Here is a 19,222-nt window from a genome sequence, read left to right as displayed (position 1 = left end):
CAGCTCTGCATTCTGCTTCAGCAATACCCCGAGTTGAGACGTCAGGCAAATAATGGACACACACAGCTGTAGAAATAACATTTTTGGTTTTAGTGTTTATGGTTTGTTTTACAGCTCATAATGAAATAATGTTAGAGATATCCTGCATTCGGACATTTTTAGCAAAATACATCTTAAAAAACGTAAGGCACTTTTTTAAGGCTTCCTGAAACAAACGGCCATGATAAAAATGCAACCAGAGGGCTAGATGAGAACCCTTTCTCGCCTTCACGTTCAGGTCAGTAAAAGCCCAATCCTTTATCCAGGCAGGCAAATGAAATAATCAATGGAAGCTTCCAAGATAGAGTTACTGCTGCATTAGTGTGCATTCTGAAGTAGTCTACTTGAAGTACCCCCAGTTGGGGGGTGGCAATGGCAGAAATTCATCTGCCTGGTGTGAATAAGATGCATTAAAAATAGTTCTTTGAACTGGTTAACAAAGACAACAGTGCAGGGATTAAGTTTCATTACTTTCATTGGATTAAATTCCTTCCATTCATTATAGCCAACAAGGGTAAGAACCAAAAAGGAGCTGGTTTTCCTTTCCCTCCCCCCTACTCCCATTATAATTCAACACAAGATTTCAAAGACTCAAAATGACCAGGACAGAAGCTCATGAAAAACTGCATCTGGCCACTTCAGAGTATGTTTAAATATTCATTACCGACTTCCTCAGGTCTCACCTCTTATTAAAGAATAACAAACATAAAAGAACTGGCAACTGTAGAAATTGCTCCCAGTCAAGTTGATATTTTGCTTCTTTTCCCTGTGATCCCACTGTTCCTATTCAGTACCTGCATTCAGAAGCACACCATCAGCTCCCCTTGGCAAGGAGATGGCGAGACGGAGGAACAATGCCGGCATGGCCCTCGACCCTGCAGGGAAGGTGGAACGAGCAACTTTCCTTCACACACTTATATCCCAGTTTAAGAACATTTTCAAAAGCCAGGGCGTGCTGGGCTGCTGTAGCAACTAGGGGAATGATACCAAAACACTGACTGAAGACTGCAGCCAGAGGCGCATCGGAAGCGACTGAAATACACTATTGAAAAATGGCAAAAAAATAAAGAGCCACAAGCCAGAGCACTGGCAAAACCACTGCCCGCTCCCCAGGGCCTCCAAGGAAGGGATGGTAGAAATCTACCATCTGTCAGCAAATATTCAAGTTTCTTCTTACTTACTTTATTGTCCAGTACCTTTTCCAGTCTTCAGGGGTTAAAAATGCTGAATATCTTGTTTTCTGGGGGGCTCAGTATGTTAGGCACTGTAAGTACCAACCTGTATCCCTAGCACTCACATCCACCTCCACGGCAAAAACGACTAACAAGTCACATCTCTTACAAGTCCCTGATTGTTCCAAATTCTGACTTACTTGAATTGCACTTAAAATCCCAGCAGCACAAAGAAAAATCATTAGCTATATTCACAAATATATATAATGTTTTTTTTTTGTTTGTTTTTTAAAGAGACATTATATCAAGTCTAAAACGTATAGATATCCATTGCATAAGTTGTCAACTTTTGACCTGGCTACGGTAAAGCAGCTATAAAAACAGATTAGTCTATTAGCACTATTAGAATGGGGTAGAGATGGGCTGCTTGTTTGGTTAGGCAAGAAAATGCACCTGAGGAAGGAGCTAAATGAGAAGCAGCCACCACTCATCTTGGCCTGTCACACACATAGGTGTTACCGTGCAAACAGGAACTGTGGCAGCAAAGTGGCTGTGGGATCTAATTTTGTCCAATGAAAAATACATCACTTCAAGAGAGCTGCTACTCAAGAGAAGAAAGGCAGGCAGTACTCCACAGCCCTGAGCTCAAAAGATCTTGAAATCTCACCTTATGTCATTCACTTTAACTGGCAAAAAATAACAGTGAACTTAAAATTGTGGCTCTGCAATCAATTTACTGCCATTTAGCATGACAGCACACGACAAGATTCAATCAGGACAGGAAGAAGCATCCGAAAGAAGAGATGAAGGAGCCATCGGCCACTCACCGATCCCTATTTCACCAACAGTGTGCAGTTGTTTTCTTCTCAAAACTGGGGGGTTTTCCTTCTAAGCAAACCTCACAGAATTTCCCCGAGTGATACCCAGTTGCTTTGTACATGCACCTGTCTTAAAGATACCCTTGTGAAAATGACTGGGAGAGACAAAGAGCGTGAGTGATTCAATTCCTCATGTACTCGTTGGTTGCAGGATTTAGAGTATGTTGCAATAGTTAATAAGCAGATAATTTCTTTTAAATTCAAGTCCTCTGCAAAGGCAACCAAGGAAGCAATCAGTACTGTCGAGGAAGTGCAAAGCAAGAAGTTAAACCTGCACACTGAGACAGACTGGAATGTATAAAGTTTCACAGACCTTGTTTGTCAGGTCACATTAAAAGGAAAATTGTAGCTTAAAAAAAATAAACCGCTAAAGCTAATTACAAAGAGGAGAATTATCAAAGTGCTTTAATAAAGTGTCAAGCATAATTAAACAAGACCATTAACACAGAGCTGCCATAAGATATCCTAACAGGCACATGTGTTTTCCGAACGCAAGAGAGAAGCACAGGTTTTTAATTACCCCCTTAGGACCAAAGTGTGTTAAGTAAAGTTGTGCTTGTTCATTTTGTTTCTTAACATGAAATATTTGCTCTGCTCATGCATCCAAGGCACAGCTGGATTTGCTGTACTGAGACTGCAACCAAAGGACTGTCTGCTGGAAATACTGAGACGGGCAGCTCTCACTAAGCAAAACACCAACAGGTGTTACACTTAAAAACTCACAATTTTTCTGTGGCTTTCCTTTAAGCATAGCTTCAGGTAAGCGAATGTATTACTTGGACAGTCCGACACCCTGACTCCTCTATCACAGCAAGAGCAAATGCACGTAAGGAAGGGGCTTCAAAACCACCCCCAGCAAGACAAACAGACAAGGTGTGTTATGTTTTTTTGTACTGGCTTTTCCTCTGTGTTAAGGCAAGAAAAGAATACATATATCCAAAAACTGCTCTCTGCAGTACGCCTCTCAGCACTTCCAATTCACTAAGGTGCTCTCTGCTTTAAATAGATGAGCTTAAAGATAGATGGTAGCGCTGCAGCAAGCATAGGAGAGCTAGCTGCTGCAGCACAGAAGCATGGTCGCTTAAGGACAGGAAACACCAATTAAGACCTTTCCTGTAGTTCAGATATGAAAGTAGATTTGCTTCATCAAGCTGAGACCCAAACATATGATGGAGCGCATCACATCTGGTCCCACGCACAGGCACACATGGCCACAGGTCCGAGATAACAATCTCAAGTCTCAACAGAACAACTGATCCATCTTCTGAAGGCATCAGAAAAAAGCAGCACTCCAAGTGTAATGGGAAGAGGCAGAAGGAATTAAAATAAAAAGGAATACCGTTAGGAGGAAGCACTAAGGACAGCCTGGTGTAATGAAGGAGAAAAAAGGCGGCTCAGTTCTATGGCTGTAATACCTGCAGCAGCACAGAGACCCTGTGTCTCCAGGCAAAGGAGCAGTAACCAGAGTTTGGAAAATCTACTCCTGAACAATGACAAAAATATCCAGCTCCCGTATTCGGTGGATGGGTTCAAGATCTGTAACTGAAATCAAAGGAGACAATAAAGAATCAAAACGCTATACAAAACATTGGGATCCATGCATACCCATATGGCATCATTAGCCTGTTCCTGATTTACCACAGTGTTCAAAGATCTGGCCAGCTTCCTTTGCTCTGTAGGATGACTGAAGTCCTGTGAAGTGTCACATATTAAACGCTTCTTGACCTGCCAGTCAGGATGAAGCCCCTCCCCAGCCCACATGAGGGGGTCACCCAGACAGCAGACATCTCTAACAACCCCAGGTGCCCTACAGGCAGTATCCACTGAGTTAGTTCTCCTAAGTAGCGCTACAGCAAGCAAGCCGAGGCTTGCTAAGGTGCTCTGCCCTCTACAAGGACTTGAGGAAAGTTTCTTGTGAGCCCTTCTGGCCAAGGGCTCATGCTTTGCTGTCCCATGATTACTTTTCAAACACTTTTCCTTCTGCTCTTCCTGTTTTGTTCTCTGTTATCCCAGAAGGACTTTCTGCATCCTGCGTGCAGCAACGCTGGCTTCGTCCTCGGAGTCAGATTCACTCTGGGAAGTGGAGCTCTGGGAGGCAGAGCTGCAGGGCGAGGAGCACTCCGGGGAGCACAGGTAGTGCATCAGCGGGATGCGGTACTTCCCACAGAAGTCAACAAACTTGATTTGTCTGACACAGCTGTCAAAGTAGACACCTGGAAAGGCAGAGGGCACAGTAACAACAAGTGAGACTGTGTGAGGAGTAATTCACGTGCTCCATGAGGTTGTTGCATTTAGTGCAAATGCCTTACGTCAGCATTTAACACAGCACTCAGTGCGGAAGCAGAAGAGATACTGGAGAAAGAAGGGACCAGAGGACTATGGAAACGTACAACTTCTCTCCTTGGCGCATTTCTCCTTGGTAAAAATCTCAGGCTGGGAATTTGCAAGCTCCTCTTTAAATGCTGAATTAATTCACCCACTCTGTTTACAAATGTGTGAAACCACTTCTACCAGCTAGCAAAAATGTGTCCACAAATAGACCCTCTCTCTTTCATGGCTCCACTTCTATTCTGCCTGAGTGAAGTCACCACGCTGAGTTTGGATGCTGTTTGCCATGGCAACAGCATTGCTGTAATGCACAATTACCTTCTCTTCCTGTCACAGAGAGTGATTTTAGACACTGACATTTTCAGAAGTTTCCAGCAGTCTTTCAAGTCCTGGCTGGTACGGAGCAATCTTTTCTCCTGCAGTGTCAGAGCAACACTGCAGAGCTGTGCTAATTCATCAGGAAAAGCGAGAAAAGAGGAAAACCAATGCACTGTTATTCTAGGCCATGCAAAGCTCTAAAAAAGGAAACGTTTCTTTCTCTTCCAACACACAAGTTGCAGCCCTTCACCTTTGCTTACTGAACCTCTTTTGATATTGTTCCATATGGAGATAACAAACTGCACAATGACTGCGGGGTATATAATAATGATTTTCCTTAATCTTCTCAAGGCCAAATGCACAGATCATTTACTCCAAATAAAGCTTAAGCATTAAGCCAAATTAAGCCCAAGGATTTCGGGCTTATCAACAAGTCCTCTTCACACAGGTACTACACATTAGCTATCCAAGCAACAGCTAAAAAGATGCTCTTGTTAACCACCAAGCACTTCAGCTCTCTCTTTTTTCTGTCTGGAAAGGAAGCTTTCTGTTCAGCAGCCCAATTTTAAAAGTTTGCCAAACTTCTCCTGTCAGTTACTCAGTCTGAGCTATTTTAGAGCAGAAGGGTCAGAAAATTCAGAAGATAAAAGCACAATGGAGCGCTGGGATGAGCTGTCAGGGCTCCAACAGAAACACTGCCTGACATTTCCATGTAATTGTAGTAAACCAGTGCTAGAACCTTAAATGCTATTCCTAAGAAGAGTGAGTGAATCGGGATCCCTCAAGACATTTCAGGAGAGCTGCAGCCACTGAATTTGATGCAACAGCATATCTCATATCTAGCCTGGCTGAGCTATGAGAGACATGACAAGTAATGGGGAAAGAAAACCCATCAGGTATAATCAGGAAATAGAGCAATGAAGGTAAACTTACCCCCACATTTAGGGTTGGGACAGTTGCTGGCCAAGCTCAGATAGCGGACAAGATTCTCTGGGAGATCACTGGGAGCATAGGGAACATTGCGAGTTTTAATTGTGCGTCCTGCCAGTTCTTGAAGGCTTGGGGGGTTGTAGGTCAGGTCACGGACAAAGCGAACCACCAGAGGGTTCCCTCGCAAACTCAGCTCCTCCAGGTGAACCAGGTTAAGAATCTCTCGAGGGAGGTAAGTCAGGAGGTTGTTGTGCAGGCTGAGGGAACGCAAGGAATGCAGCCTAAGGATGGAGATGGAAACGCAGTCAGGATGTGCAAGAAAAGTCATTCCACAGCTGCATTACACACAGACCTGATGACTCTCCTCCCTCTTGACAAGTTCTTCCCTTCGGATTTTCTTCTTTTTAAAGCACAGATTCATGCTAAAGGAGATGCTGCTACCCCAGCACTCACAATGCCCTAGAAAGCTTGGCTCAACTCTTGAATGCCTGTTGAAGAAAGTCTTCCATACGCTGGTATGCCTCTCAATACACAGCCCACGGTCCCCTCATCCAGTAAAAAAGTAAAACAGAAGCACAGAGACTGGCTGCTTTCAGCAGGAGATAATGTTTCCTTGTACCCAGTGCATGCACCAAAAATGGTTCCTTGCGATACTTTGAGTAAGTCACCTGCTCTCCCTCATGCATTAAAGATGAATGCTGGTAGGCAGCCAGCTCTGTGAAGCCTCACGTTTTCATCGCTTGCAGCTGCATCAGCCTGTGCTGTGATACACCAGATCTTAAAAGCTTAACAAGGTCAGGCCAGGCCAGCGTCTGCATGGGTGACAAGCAGTACCTTAGCTTTCAGAGGGCATGTTCCAGCACAATGTCCAGGGCTGCTCTCAAGTTAGTACAAGTTACAAGACACCTGGACTCATTAAGCATTGTACATTAAGAATAATCCCACTAAGCCATCAAATTCCAACTGAGAAAACACCATGCTGCCATCCAACTGCTTTTGGGGTTACAACTACACACTGAATTTTTCACCTCCCATCTTAAGACTACCCGTACAACATTTGAAGCATCCTCTTCTCCCCATTATGCAAGACATAATAAAGCAGTATCTAATTCTCTAGAGCTGCGTTGTAGGATTTAATGAATGCTAAAACTTTCTCAGATCCCAGAATAAGGAATACCAAGGGAACACAAGGGATGGTACAGAATAAAGGCAAACAAAGGAAGGCTTTGGCTAAAACAAGACGAATCAAACACTCATCACTAAAATCACAGCAGCATGGCAGCTATATAAGCCCAACTGCTCAGGTACTTCTCAGGGTTCCCTGCATGCATCTATTGGTTCACTTAGCAGCGTACACTTGGCAACTTCTTTACCTACACCACTTTGATTGAGATTTCCACATTGTATCTTCGCAGTCTGCCTGCAGCACTAAGGATCTCCATGTTGACTGAAACACTGAAGGACAAATAGGTCTTCCCACTTGTTTTTATCCATAAAAGCAGAAGGAGGAGTTCAAAGGGTTAATTGCAGCTGTTGGCTGATGACAGCAAATACTCACTGTGCCAGCTGAGGTGGAATGCTCTGAATCTTGTTGTCACACAGCACTAGAGAGCTCAGAGAAGGCAGGTTTGCTAACTCAGGTGGAATTGAAGTAATGAAATTCCCTCCGAGGTACAGAAACTCCAAGCTGAAAAAGAGAAAACACTGCATCATTTCATTAAGGTCATTTCCAGCCTCGTTTAGCAGCAGGCCTTCCCATCTCACGCATTTCTCAAAGAGAACCTACAGCTGACTAAGTGTGAAATAATTTGCTGAGGGGAAAGAAGAAACTGTTACACATCAAGATTACAATAGAGCTGCTGTTTCACAACAGATAAGGTCGAGCTTTACCTCCAGACTCCTGCAGCAACCGTTACATCTGCAGACAGGCACCAGACACCAACTCTACAAAGCTCCTGCTTGCCCTTCCAAGGAAGAGCAACCTACACACAGTCTGCAGCACTGACACAGCTCCTGCTGCAGCCAGTGGGAGTTCTCAGTTTCAACAGGAATAAAGTGTGAGCAGTGGTTCCCCCTGAAAAATCCCAGTGGCACTGGCCCTGCATGAGGGCTAGTCACACAGTGTGGTGCCATCTGACTCTTTGGAGACTAACTGCAGTCTTTCAGAAGTCAGTGGCTTCCAATCCCTCTCTGATACAACTCACATATCCACAGCACTCCAGCTGTGAGAGCACAGGGTACACTGGAGTCATGCAAGCACACACGTCAAGCAGACTGATTTCAGCACACCGATGTCACAGAGCACAAAGCTACCAAGGACACCGGCTGTACTAGCTCCAGCTTAGGCCTAGATAGTAAAAACACCTCCCTGCCAAAACTCAGCAGATGGGAGACAGGACTGAGCAGAGACACTAGAATCCTCTGACCAAGTGAAGTATCCAGTATTCACCAGGCATCTTAGTGGCAGCAACTGGATGTTGACTTCTCTTCTACATCATCTCCACAAGGCCCTGCGATGAAACAAAGTCAGAGTCTTCCTTGCCTGTTCTCAGCCATGTGGAAAGGAAGCAAAGGAAGACTTAGCTTCTCTGGCTGGGAAAGGAGCCCACTGCAAACTGTGGTACACACTCTGGTATGATAAAGTGGCTACAAAATTAAGCCACTTCTAAGCCTTAAGCTGAACCTATCTGAAATAAAGGAATTAATCTTGTTTCACCTGAGGGATCACCTGGGACAGCATTTGTGAAGGTTATGCTCAACATGCAATGGAGTACATAGAGGAAAATCAGACACCATTCAAGAACAGCCTCTCTTCTAATGGACAACCTGTAGGAGTGGAGGCAGGATGGAGGCTGTTGTGCAGAGTGTGCAAGGGGAGAACATTTATAATTGAATTTTGATCCCCTAACAAAGGAATTTTAACCAGAAGTCCTCCAGCCTCCGTTGTTTCCCAAGATGGACTTAGGCTGCTCGGGTCTCATTAGGCATTAACTGCTGACGGTACAGTTCCTTTGCATATTTTAGCTCTGTGCCATTGCTGGAGCTCATGTTGAAAAGTGTTGGGCAAGGGAATTTCAGTAATGTGGATTTCAATGTTTAAATAAGCTTTAGATGTGTACAGGGCTCCATGTCCTAGGAAAGTGAATAATTAACTCTTTGTCCTCTGTGCTCAAAGACACAACCGCTACAAACTCATACTACTGAGGAAGGGAAAAAGGGAAGCAAAATCCCTTTCAAGCCATAAAATACGTTTCAAGATCAGCTTACTGCACATACTCAGCGTGAAAAACACTGCCAACAAACTTACAGCTTTCAAGTCCGTTCTTTTTAAGGGCTGCGTAATGAGGGCACGGTGACTAGCTAAGATGTTAGCTGGTGCTGTAGCCCCAGCACCAGGCTACAAAGCATCACTAAGAATCCACCAAATAGAGGAAGTCTTTTACCAGCAAAAGAGGACTTCAAAAACTGTTTTCCTTTTCCCTACCTTCTGGATGGCTTTTTAGAGGTCTACAGATTACTAACCGGCACTAGTCTCGTACTTACAATTTAAATGTGTGTAATGCATTCTAATGCACAAATTAGGTCAGTTCTACGATTACTTTTTCTTCACTAGGAAGGATTCAGTCTCTCATCTTGGCTGAGCAAGACCTAGGAATTCCTAACAGCCATTTCTGGAGCCAAGTCGACTCAAAAGAACTGTTTGAGGAAAGCTCACCGTGACCCAGATGAGGATTTCAAAGAGACACGAGCATTTTGTAATTAGAATTAGGCTGACCACACCACGGGTCACGGGTTGCTGCTCACCTACTCCTGTTCTCACACCTCACTGCACTAGGCCCCAACGTGGAGGCCGTGAGGATGCTGGCTCTCCAGCAGCCCTGCTCAAGGAGACATGCCTGACCAGGCTGAGCAACACGGTGGCTGGCAATGATTGGAGCCATCCCTTCTGGAGCAAGGAAATGAGGTGAGGGAGCTTGTCTGGCTGCAGAGCACCTGGACAGCAAACCCCTCACCATACCATAACCAGCAGCTTGTGGAACAGCGTGCAATAAGGCAACACGTGGTGTTTGTCACAGCTTTCCATAGGAGGACTACGCACTAAGTAACCTCTCAAACACGGTTCATAACCTCTCACAGCCAGATCGGACCCAGATTTTCTGAGGACCATTAACCTGCACGATCACAGTGCTGGCCAGCTAAGGCCTCTTGCATCACTGTGCACACAGAGGGAGAGAACAAATTTTTCTCTATTTCCAAAAGCCAGCCTAGGAGCTCAGAAAAGCCAGATGTATGTAAATCCTTTTACATACAGAAAGGGAGCAGGGCAATGCTCACACAGCCATGAAGTGGCTCAGGTGGTGGCAGCAAAGCAAAACGTCCCCGTCCTTGGAGGTGTTCAAGGCCAGGTTGGACGGGGCCCTGGGCAACCTGATCTAGTAAATGTGTATGTTTGGTGGCCCTGCCAGGCAGGGGGGTTGGAACTACATGATCCTTGAGGTCCCTTCCAACCCGGGTCATTCTGTGATTCTGTGTGATTCTGTACGTACAAGGCGCCAAGAGACTGCACGTGCCTGCTGGAATATGTCTTGATGTTTCCAGGTTGTCCTGTACCACAAAACAAACCCAAACACACTCGGTAACTAAGAAGAGCCCACTTGGAGCTATTTTTAAATGCCCTGTCAATTCCCGTAACACTTCCACATCACGCTTCAAGGGGAAAACCACTTCTGGCACAGGAGATGGACAACATTGCAACCCATCCAGTTTCCCCAGAGACGCTTTTTAGGATAACATGTAGCAGCCGACATCAAACAGACGCATCTAAATAGGTAATCTAAAAAGAAACGGTGACCCTGAAACAGCTCCAGGTCTGTTTAGGAGAAACTTTTTTAACAAGGAATTTCCACAGCAGCTGGAGGCTCATGCAAGGGAGGATTTGAAAAGCAACCCACAGTCTGCTCCTGTTCACCCTGTTCTACGGATTCGTTAATTCCTGGGAGAAGAGCGCTGCCTTTGCTGACATGCAAATTCGAGATCAAACACTTGTCTAAAAACCATTTGCAAAACGTTTGAAGAGGGGAAGAAAAAGGGAGGCAGCGAGCAGATTTCCTAATGCCGTATCTTTATCAAAGCTTCACTCCCTGTGTTTCCCACACTGCAACAACCGCTCTTAAGCGTATGCTCGTCTGACACGATTAATACTTGCCATGAATAAAAGCAAATACTCTGGTTTTCATTGCATCTAAGCCTTGACACAGACCTTGGATAAATCTGGTGATGAGCTGGAGGCCTTTGATCCCAGCCTTTGTGTAACTGGGCTTTACTACATGTTTCCAAGCAAGAAGGAAAGGGACACACATGGCAAATGCCTGGAAAGAGACGGCTTCTTTTCTGTGCTCTTCTGCTCCTGCTGCTCTGCATGTGCATATTGACTGGAAGAGGAACACTGAGTCTGAAACTCACATCAGGAGATTCAGGGGACCAAAGGCATTTCTCTAAGTTCTTAAGGATTCTTCCCTTTAAAGGGCAAGATGTCCCCCAAAGCACACAGCCGTGAGGACAATGTGCACCAATAAACCAAAACCAACAGTGAAACACAGAAACACAGAATGACCCGGGTTGGAAGGGACCTCAAGGATCATGTAGTTCCAACCCCCCTGCCTGGCAGGGCCACCAAACATACACCTTTACTAGATCAGGTTGCCCAGGGCCCCATCCAACCTGGCCTTGAACACCTCCAAGGACGGGGCATACACAACCTCCCTGGGCAGCCTGTTCCAGGGCCTAACCACTCTCCTAGTGAAAAACTTCCCCCTAACATCCAACCTAAATCTTCCCTCTTTCAACTTAAAACCATTTCCCCATGTCCTGCTATTATCAGCCCTTTCAAAGAGTTTACTCCCCTCCTGGGAGTAAGTTCCCTTCAGGTACTGAAAGGCTGCAGTGAGGTCACCCCGCAACCTTCTCTTCTCCAGGCTGAACAAACCCAACTCCCTCAGCCTGTCCTCATAGGGGAGGTGCTCCAGCCCCCTGATCATTTTTGTGGCCCTCCTCTGGACCCTTTCCAAAATCTCCATGTCTTTTTTGTACTGAAGACCAGAGCTGCACACTGACATCCTGCCTCACCAAAGAGAATTTGTCCAAACCCAGCAGAAGCAATGACTGCACTTCTAACTCACCAGCCACATTACATGACAGTTCTTTGCGCACCCCCAGCTGGACCAGCAGCAGCGAGATATCTGTGATGCTCATCACACAGAGGAGCTGCTGGGGCTGTGAGCCAAGCCAGAGAGAGGACATGTGACCATCTCACACTGAAAACACAGCACGTGTTTGTGCTGGAGGGAGGGCTGCAGCTCTCACCTTTTTTGGGGCAACACAAAAACAATGCAAAGAGGGCTGCTCTCACCCAGCTAGTGCACTTTCCACCCTCAATTCACAGCAACAACCAACGCTGCAATCCTTGTACAATGCAGTCTTCCACTGTGCTCACACTGCTAGCTGAGCAGCAGCAGCATACAGGAGGAGCTGGCTCAGCCATAATATTCAGTAGGGCTCACATTTACTTCTCAGAAATTTAAAAGGCTATTCCAGATCACCACAGACTAGAGATCATGGAATCTGGAAGAAAGAGCAACACTGCTTCTTCTACAACATCGCTGGCATAGAACAAGAAGCAAAGGCTTTATTCTTGGTGTCAGCTTGCTATGACCAGCACCACCTTGCTGCCATCACTACAGCAATCACGGTCATTCATTTTCGAAGCCTCAAACACAATGGCACTGGCAGACAGTCCTGAATGCGCCTAGGAGGTAACACCAGCAGCTGAAAAGCACCCACTTTCAATGCAGGATCTTGTGCAGCACCCAAGGACTGGCAGGGACAAGGACAAGGCGGATGGCTGAGGCTGGAAGCAGTAAGGCAGCGGGACTGGCTGTGGTTCTCATCCATCTCAGTTCATTACCTTGCCAAGTCCCTAGGAACACGCTAAAACGACCTGACCCCAGCTTGCTGCAAAGCTGTGGGTTTATTACCTTCATGTGAGTGAGATCACCTGACACATCTCTCATTCCAGAGCATTTGCACTTGCCAGTATGTTTCTCCTCCCGCAGCAGGTCAGAACCGCGAGCTTTCCATCCTGTCAGCCTCACCACACGGACTCCTTACTCACTGCATCCCTGATCTTCATTAAAACTGATGTACTGCCCCTTCAAAAACTGTACGAGGAGCAAAGGGAAGACACGAAGCTTAGTTAATAAGAGTTTTTTAAATATTCAAAGCTTGGACATTCTCTTGAGACGAGAAGTATTTTTAGATCTCTGCAACTCAGCTCGGCTCTATAATCAGAGGCTGGAGCAGATGAGGAGAACCGCTAACCCCAGTAACTGCAGCACCAACAGAAGGAACATGTCCAGTTGAAGAAGCTGGAGGAGCAGGGTTTACTACCTTGAGCTAAAGTTCAATTTTATTACGGTGACACATTAGCAGAAGTTCAACAAGTTAACGGCGATTACAGAGGCGGCAGACACAAGCCGGGTCTAGTTTAGTTTTTCTACCTGACGCATCACTTTGTAACGATAAACCCACAGCTCAATAGCTTTGTCCGCATTTGCCCTCTCGGAATTGTCGGTCTGGGGCTCATGCATGTCCAGTGGAAGAAAAGCCACAGGACGGGACAAACAGGAATCCTGCCTCAGGGCAGGCCAGGGGAAGAAAGTAGCGGGAGTTTGTGTGCTGTGTGTGTGACACAGCCAGGTGCCTTCCTGGGGTCAGCTGTGTGACACAAACTGGGCTGGAGGCTTGTTTTGTTGGGAGAAAAATGAGAGAGAGAATCGTAACCACAGTTGAGGGCATGCAAGGAGCAGCAGAAGCCTTTGCCTCAGAGGTTGTCACAACTGGATTCCAAGCACAACCCAGACAGTTACCACGGATGCTACTGGAGGCAATGCAAGTCATCTCTGACATCGGCCTCCTCTCCTATGAAGCTGGTGTTGCTGTGCTCATGTTCTTTGTTGTCCCTGAAGCAATGGCTCCTGAAGAGATAAAAAGCTGAGAGTCCCACTCGACACACCAACCCCAACCCAGGATGCAGCCCAACTCAAAACGCTTCAAAGCACCTCCCAGTCCTAGCTTAGCACTGCTCCAGATCCTCAACAAGAGCACCTTGTGCCATACCAAACTGCCTTATGTCGCAGTGGACAAAACCGTTTCCCTTCAGCACTCCTGAGGCACCAGGATGAACGCAGTCTTGTAGGGCCAAGGTTGCTGGGACTTGCGTCAGAGAGACCGCTTCCAATTTGTTGCTCAGCGAAGGGCCAGGGTGAGGAGAGGTCAGTCTCCAAAAGCACAGGGTTGGTCCAAGGCCTCGAATACCAGCAGAACTCACACAGGTGCCCACGTGACACCGACAAGTCAGAACACTGCTCCCACATTGTGGCAGGTACCCATCCCAGGTCAACGTGGGCAGCCAGTACCACACGGATGCTACATAAGACCTCTTCCTACCCCAAAAATGTTCCCCATTACTATGATTCAGCCCTCAGTTTCTGTGTCATTGCCCTGCAGCAGGCTGATCAAACCCCAGCACCAAATGTGCCGTGACCCCGAGTGCAGCCCAGGGCTCTATGCTTCAGACCTGTCAGATTCCCACCAGTCGGATGGGTGGAGAGAAAGAAAACCAAATCACAAGCAAGCACCCTAATGACACCGCCTCTGGATCAGCAGAGAGGCCTTGGCATTTACATAAGGCACAATCAGATCTTCATCCTCCCGTGCTGCCCATCAGCCACGAGCTACCCCAAACCTGAGGTTCAGCTTCTGTTAAAACCCTATTAAAACCAAACTAGGGAGCATTCCGTGCTCCGACACTCGTACCAACCACACGCACCAAGGGCCGGGGCAGCACGAAGCGCTGCGGCACACGGGCATTAAGCCACAGCTCGGCCACAAGAGGCCAAGAGGTGCCTGGGGGGATGGGACACCCGAACCCGGGGCGGCGGCCTCTCACCTGCGGAGCTCCTGGATGTCGGGCGGGATGCCGTGCAGCCGGTTGCCGCCGAGGCTGAGGCTCTGTAACCCGCGGAGGCCCAGCAGGGCGGGCGGCAGCTCGGCGAAGCGGTTGCCGCTGAGGTTGAGGACTCGCAGGGATCGGCCCAGCGGGGCCTGCCCCAGCGCCTTGGGCAGCGAGCCGGGCCCGCCCAGCCGGTTGTTCTTGGCCAGCAACGTGTGCAGGCGCGGCAGGGCCAGCAGCTCGTCGCCCAGCTCCGCCAGCCCCGTCCCGCTCACGTCCAGCACCTCCAGCGCCGGGAACCACTGCGACAGCCCGGCGGGCAGCGGGCCCCACAGCCGCCGCGGGGACAGCACCAGCCGCCGGGCCTCCGCGCTGCGCCGTGCCGACAGCTCGGCAGCCAGCTCGGCCGCCGCCGCCTCCTCGCCCTCGGCCGGGCCTCGGCGAGGCGGCTCCGGCTCCAGCTCCGGCTCCTTGTCCGCACCGCCCGCCGCCGCCATCCCGCTCGCCGTGACCGACGGCCGCCCGCCCGGGAAGCTGAATAGCCCCGCCGCTCTCCGGGGCCGTGCTCGATCCCGGGCGCGCCGCCCGCTGAGGGGGGGCGGCGACCGAGGCCGAAGGGGACAGAGCGTTCGAATTCATGTTTCGGGGTTCCGGCCGGCCGCCGCAAGGGAGGCAGGGATTCTGCCGCCAGCCCGGAGCGAGCATGAGAGCGAGGAGAGCTTGAGGAGAGGAGTGTGGGGTGGGATATGGTTAGTGCCTTGTTAGTGCTGGAAGCTCAGCTGCACTGTGAGCAAGGGCACGTAGCCGCACAAGTACAGCTACTCACCAATAAACTCGTGTGCTTCGCTGCCTAAAGCATTAGGTCAGAGCTCGACAGGCGCCTGCTAGAGGTGGGCAACAGGCTGCTTGCTCTTCATCCCACCCAGGACCAGAATCACTTCGCATTAATACAGCACCTGTCAGCATGATTTTCTTGCATGAAAGCCAGAGCAGAACACAACCAAAGACAAACATTTAGAGCTGGACTAGTTCAGCTCTGGAACCTTCAGCTTCTCAACCAGCCCAAGGCTTCCGATCTGTCCTTACAAAACAAGTTTACAACACATTATTTTTACTTCTCTCTGGGTTTTCCACTCGGTCCACTTGTTTTGTGAAACACACTGCCCAAAACAGTAGGTTCTGAGACCCCGCTCTGATGGCCCATGGGACAGAGCAATTGCACTGAGCTTTATGGCCTGTGTCCCCGCATGCTTCCCAGTACAACGTATTGCTGTTCTCTCAGCAGCATGACCCTAACTCACCTTCACCTTGTGATCTGATCTAACAGCCCTTTCCTCTGTAACCCCCTCTTACACACCTGTCTGCATGAAGCAGGAGGAATCGAGACCACAGAGGGCAGAACCCCGAACTGACACACATCACAGCTGGGCAGCTGTTAGAGGAGCAAGAAGAGTTCTGAATGGATTATAAGGCCATCCCATTGCTCCGAGCATGTGGCTGGGAGGCAGCTGTGGCTGCAGGCTGTGCCTCTGCCGCTGGCTTACCTTGTGGTTGCGGCTTCCCACTTCTCTTTACAGCTTCACCATCTGGAAACCACAGAGGGTTACGTCTTACATTTGTCAAGTGCATGGAGATCTGTGTACGAACGCCAGTAATGATGTGCAAAAGGCAACTGGCTTTTTTCTTGTTGGTTTTGGAAGACCAAAATGAGGACGTGAGGGTTGTAAAATAAAAAGAAACGTGTCCTTTTTTACATTTCCTTTTATTTGGCAGTAATATCCAACCCCCCCACAACCCCACCCCCGCTTCAAAATATTACAAAATCAAGTAAAATAAGTGCACTAAGGAAACCTACAGAATACTGATAAATTTCACACACGTACAGGAGGGAATACAGAGGGAGGAGTGGGACTTCTTTGTCTGTTGCTTCAATTTGTCTTTTGAAAAGAATGCCTTCCCTGCCACTTGCAGTCTCTACAATTGTCCCAGAGGGCAACACTTGGTACTCAGCACTCCCTTCCTCAATAGCTGAGTCAACCTGCAGTTGACAGTGAGCCTCCTGCCTGCTGTGGGGTAGCAGCTCTTTCCATAGGGGCACATTCACTGCACCCCTATACCATGCTGACCTAGGATATGGTACATGGCTTGTTAGAGCAGCCCAACCCCTGGCCTCAGCCCAAGTGCAAGCTCTGTGAATCTTGAGTGCTAACATCCAACTCCCCAGCCTACCCCAGCAGCCATCCTCACACACTGCAGCATCCGCAGGAAGAGGACTGGAGAATGAAGCCTACAGAAGCCCTTCTACATGGCTAAGTCTCTCCTTCCTGCACCATGCTTTGCTTCTCCCAGTTGGAAATCTTCCTGCCTGGACAATAAGATGTTCTTCCCATCCAGGGAAAGCCTTTAAGGCAAGCTGTTGTGGGTTTTTTTTAAGGCACTTCAATGATCCAAGCTGCAAGGAAGAGAGCTGGGAGGCACCAACTACCCTTCAGAGTTGGGGCAGAATGAAGCAAAACATTTATTAACTATGTTCCCGTGACTCCAGAACCAACACATGATGCTGCTTTGCCTCTAACTAGGGGAGGCGCTAGGAGATGTCTAATGTCTTTTCCTATGCTTGCAAGGCACCAGCTCAGTCTTCTTCTTCAAGGGAAGTATCGTGACGACAAGGGAAGGTGGAGACTCGAGCTCTGCTGATCTTCTTTCAAGCAGAACATGCTTCTGCTGATGCAGGCTGACTTTCACTTGAGTAAGCACTATGGACTGCAAGACACCTGGCAACAATTTGTTGTTCAGAAACAGGAAGACAGAAATCACAGCAGTCCTCTTGATTCAGAGACGTGCCACTGCTTGGGATGCACAGCAGGGACATGAAGGGAATGTGGACAGAGGATGCTTAGGTGTAAGTATAGGAAATACACTGGACAACTGCAGGAGAAAATCAGCTGGTGCATGAGGCTAGAGAGGTCACTGTCAACAAAACAGCTTTTCATTTTTAACTAGAACCAATGCTCTGAGAAACAAGATACTTGGAAATGACCCGCAAAGGGTATTAAAAAAAAGGTCTGATCAGAGACGCTAAAAATTGTGTCAGCAAGAAGGGTTCTAGCCCTGACTCTGAACACACATCTGCAATTAGAAATGAATGCTGCTGCCTTATCCCAGAGGGAGATGGAAAACCCAGGATGATGGCTAACAGCTCAAACTTCGACTGAACAGTTTTCTATGTAGATAACCTACTAATGCGATGCCACGTCCCTCTGTTTCTGGACAACCTAGCATGTCCCTCTGGGCAATTCAAGACTCTGAGCACACAATCAGTGCTAGGAGCAAAAGTCAGAGAGAGCTGCAGTGTCAACCTGTGTCTAGTAGAACTCATTACATCCAGCCCTGCCTCTTTGTTCACCGAGGGATGCTGCAATCCTCAAGTAAGAAATACCCTGTAATGTAGGGCTCACAAGTCATTTGCTTGTGGTGACTGAATGCAGTGTGATAGAAACTGTGCACGGGGCGTTACAGCACTGTCAATAACAAAAACCCACAGGCTGGGTTTTCTTGAAAGACCTAGAGCTACGAAACATACAAACGCTGTATTACTAACATAGGAAATAAAGTAATAAAAAACAAAACAAAACAAAGAAAAAACAAAAAAAAAAAAGGGGGGGGGGGAGTCGGCATGTGAATGTGATAAGAAAAAATATGATAGCACCTTTAAGGAGGGGGCGAGGAGAGTAAGAGTGAGATGAGGTCAAAAGGGACTGTGTTGTTTTGTAGCCCACAATGTACTGGAGGAGCTGCTGGGGACAGACTGGTGGAAAGCAAGGAGGAATGTGCTGGGCTCCTGCCAGCAGCATGGCACCATGACTTCCAGGTGTCACATGAGGCTGATCAGCTTTGAGGAGCTCAAACCAAAGAGGAAGGTAAGCGAGGCAATGCCCTTGCCTCATTATGCCCTGCAGCAGCACACATGCTCGGCTGAAAAACTGCCAGGCCTGTGCTGGTGCTGACAGCTGTGAATTGAAGACTCCCTCATATCCAGCACTGACCTCCATCCTTTCCCCAGATCTAGGGGAACAAGAAATCCCCATAAGCTCCTGGGAGAAACCACTGCTGCCCTGGGGAAGGGTCCCAGGGGCTGCTGTAGTTTCCCTGAAGACTTCCAAGGCCCCAGCAACAAAGCTCCCTGACCTGGTGGGCTCTGCTCCCCTTTCCTGGCCCCATTCTCTGTGTATTACAAAACAAATAACCCATCGCTATACAATGTAAATATCTGTGACTGGGCAACTGTAGCAGACACTTGTGCATACTGAGATCAGCACTGGAGGACAGAGCAGCAGGTTGGGCCCATCCTCCTGGGCTCCTCCGATGTGGAGGCCCCTTACATCTCCTTGGTGTTCATCTTCTTGTTCTTCTCAGCTGTCTCCTATAGAAAGAAAGCAAAAAAGTAAAGCTTTGCACTAACACGGTTTGGCAGTGCCCTGACATCTCCGGTCCAACCATGAGCAGTGACAACAGTTTCATTCCTCAAAGCCCCACACTTGTATCTC

The 19,222-nt window shown here is 48.0% G+C and overlaps 2 protein-coding genes across 2 annotated transcripts in view; both read right to left on the bottom strand.

Moving 5' to 3' along the window:
* Positions 1-69: 69 nt before the first annotated feature.
* On the bottom strand, positions 70-15,237 carry LRRC58 (leucine rich repeat containing 58). The gene is made up of 4 exons (XM_015874783.2): positions 14,673-15,237; positions 7,224-7,352; positions 5,669-5,946; positions 70-4,302 (listed from the first exon to the last, which is right to left on the bottom strand). Exons 1-4 carry the CDS (start codon positions 15,170-15,172, stop codon positions 4,094-4,096), a joined length of 1,116 nt encoding a protein of 371 aa, XP_015730269.2. The 5' UTR covers positions 15,173-15,237; the 3' UTR covers positions 70-4,093.
* A 1,823-nt stretch (positions 15,238-17,060) lies between these two features.
* Positions 17,061-19,222, bottom strand: part of FSTL1 (follistatin like 1) — a 34,544-nt gene continuing 32,382 nt past the window's right edge. The window contains exon 11 of the mRNA XM_015874796.2: positions 17,061-19,098. Coding sequence (XP_015730282.1) covers positions 19,054-19,098 — 45 coding nt within the window. The 3' untranslated portion in view covers positions 17,061-19,053. The remainder of the gene's footprint in view (positions 19,099-19,222) is intronic.

The sequence above is a fragment of the Coturnix japonica genome, chromosome 1 (genome assembly GCF_001577835.2).
Source record: "Coturnix japonica isolate 7356 chromosome 1, Coturnix japonica 2.1, whole genome shotgun sequence".
NCBI lineage: Eukaryota > Metazoa > Chordata > Aves > Galliformes > Phasianidae > Coturnix > Coturnix japonica.
The sequence above is the reverse complement of the archived record's forward strand: the minus strand, read 5'-3'. Positions and strand labels throughout refer to the sequence as shown.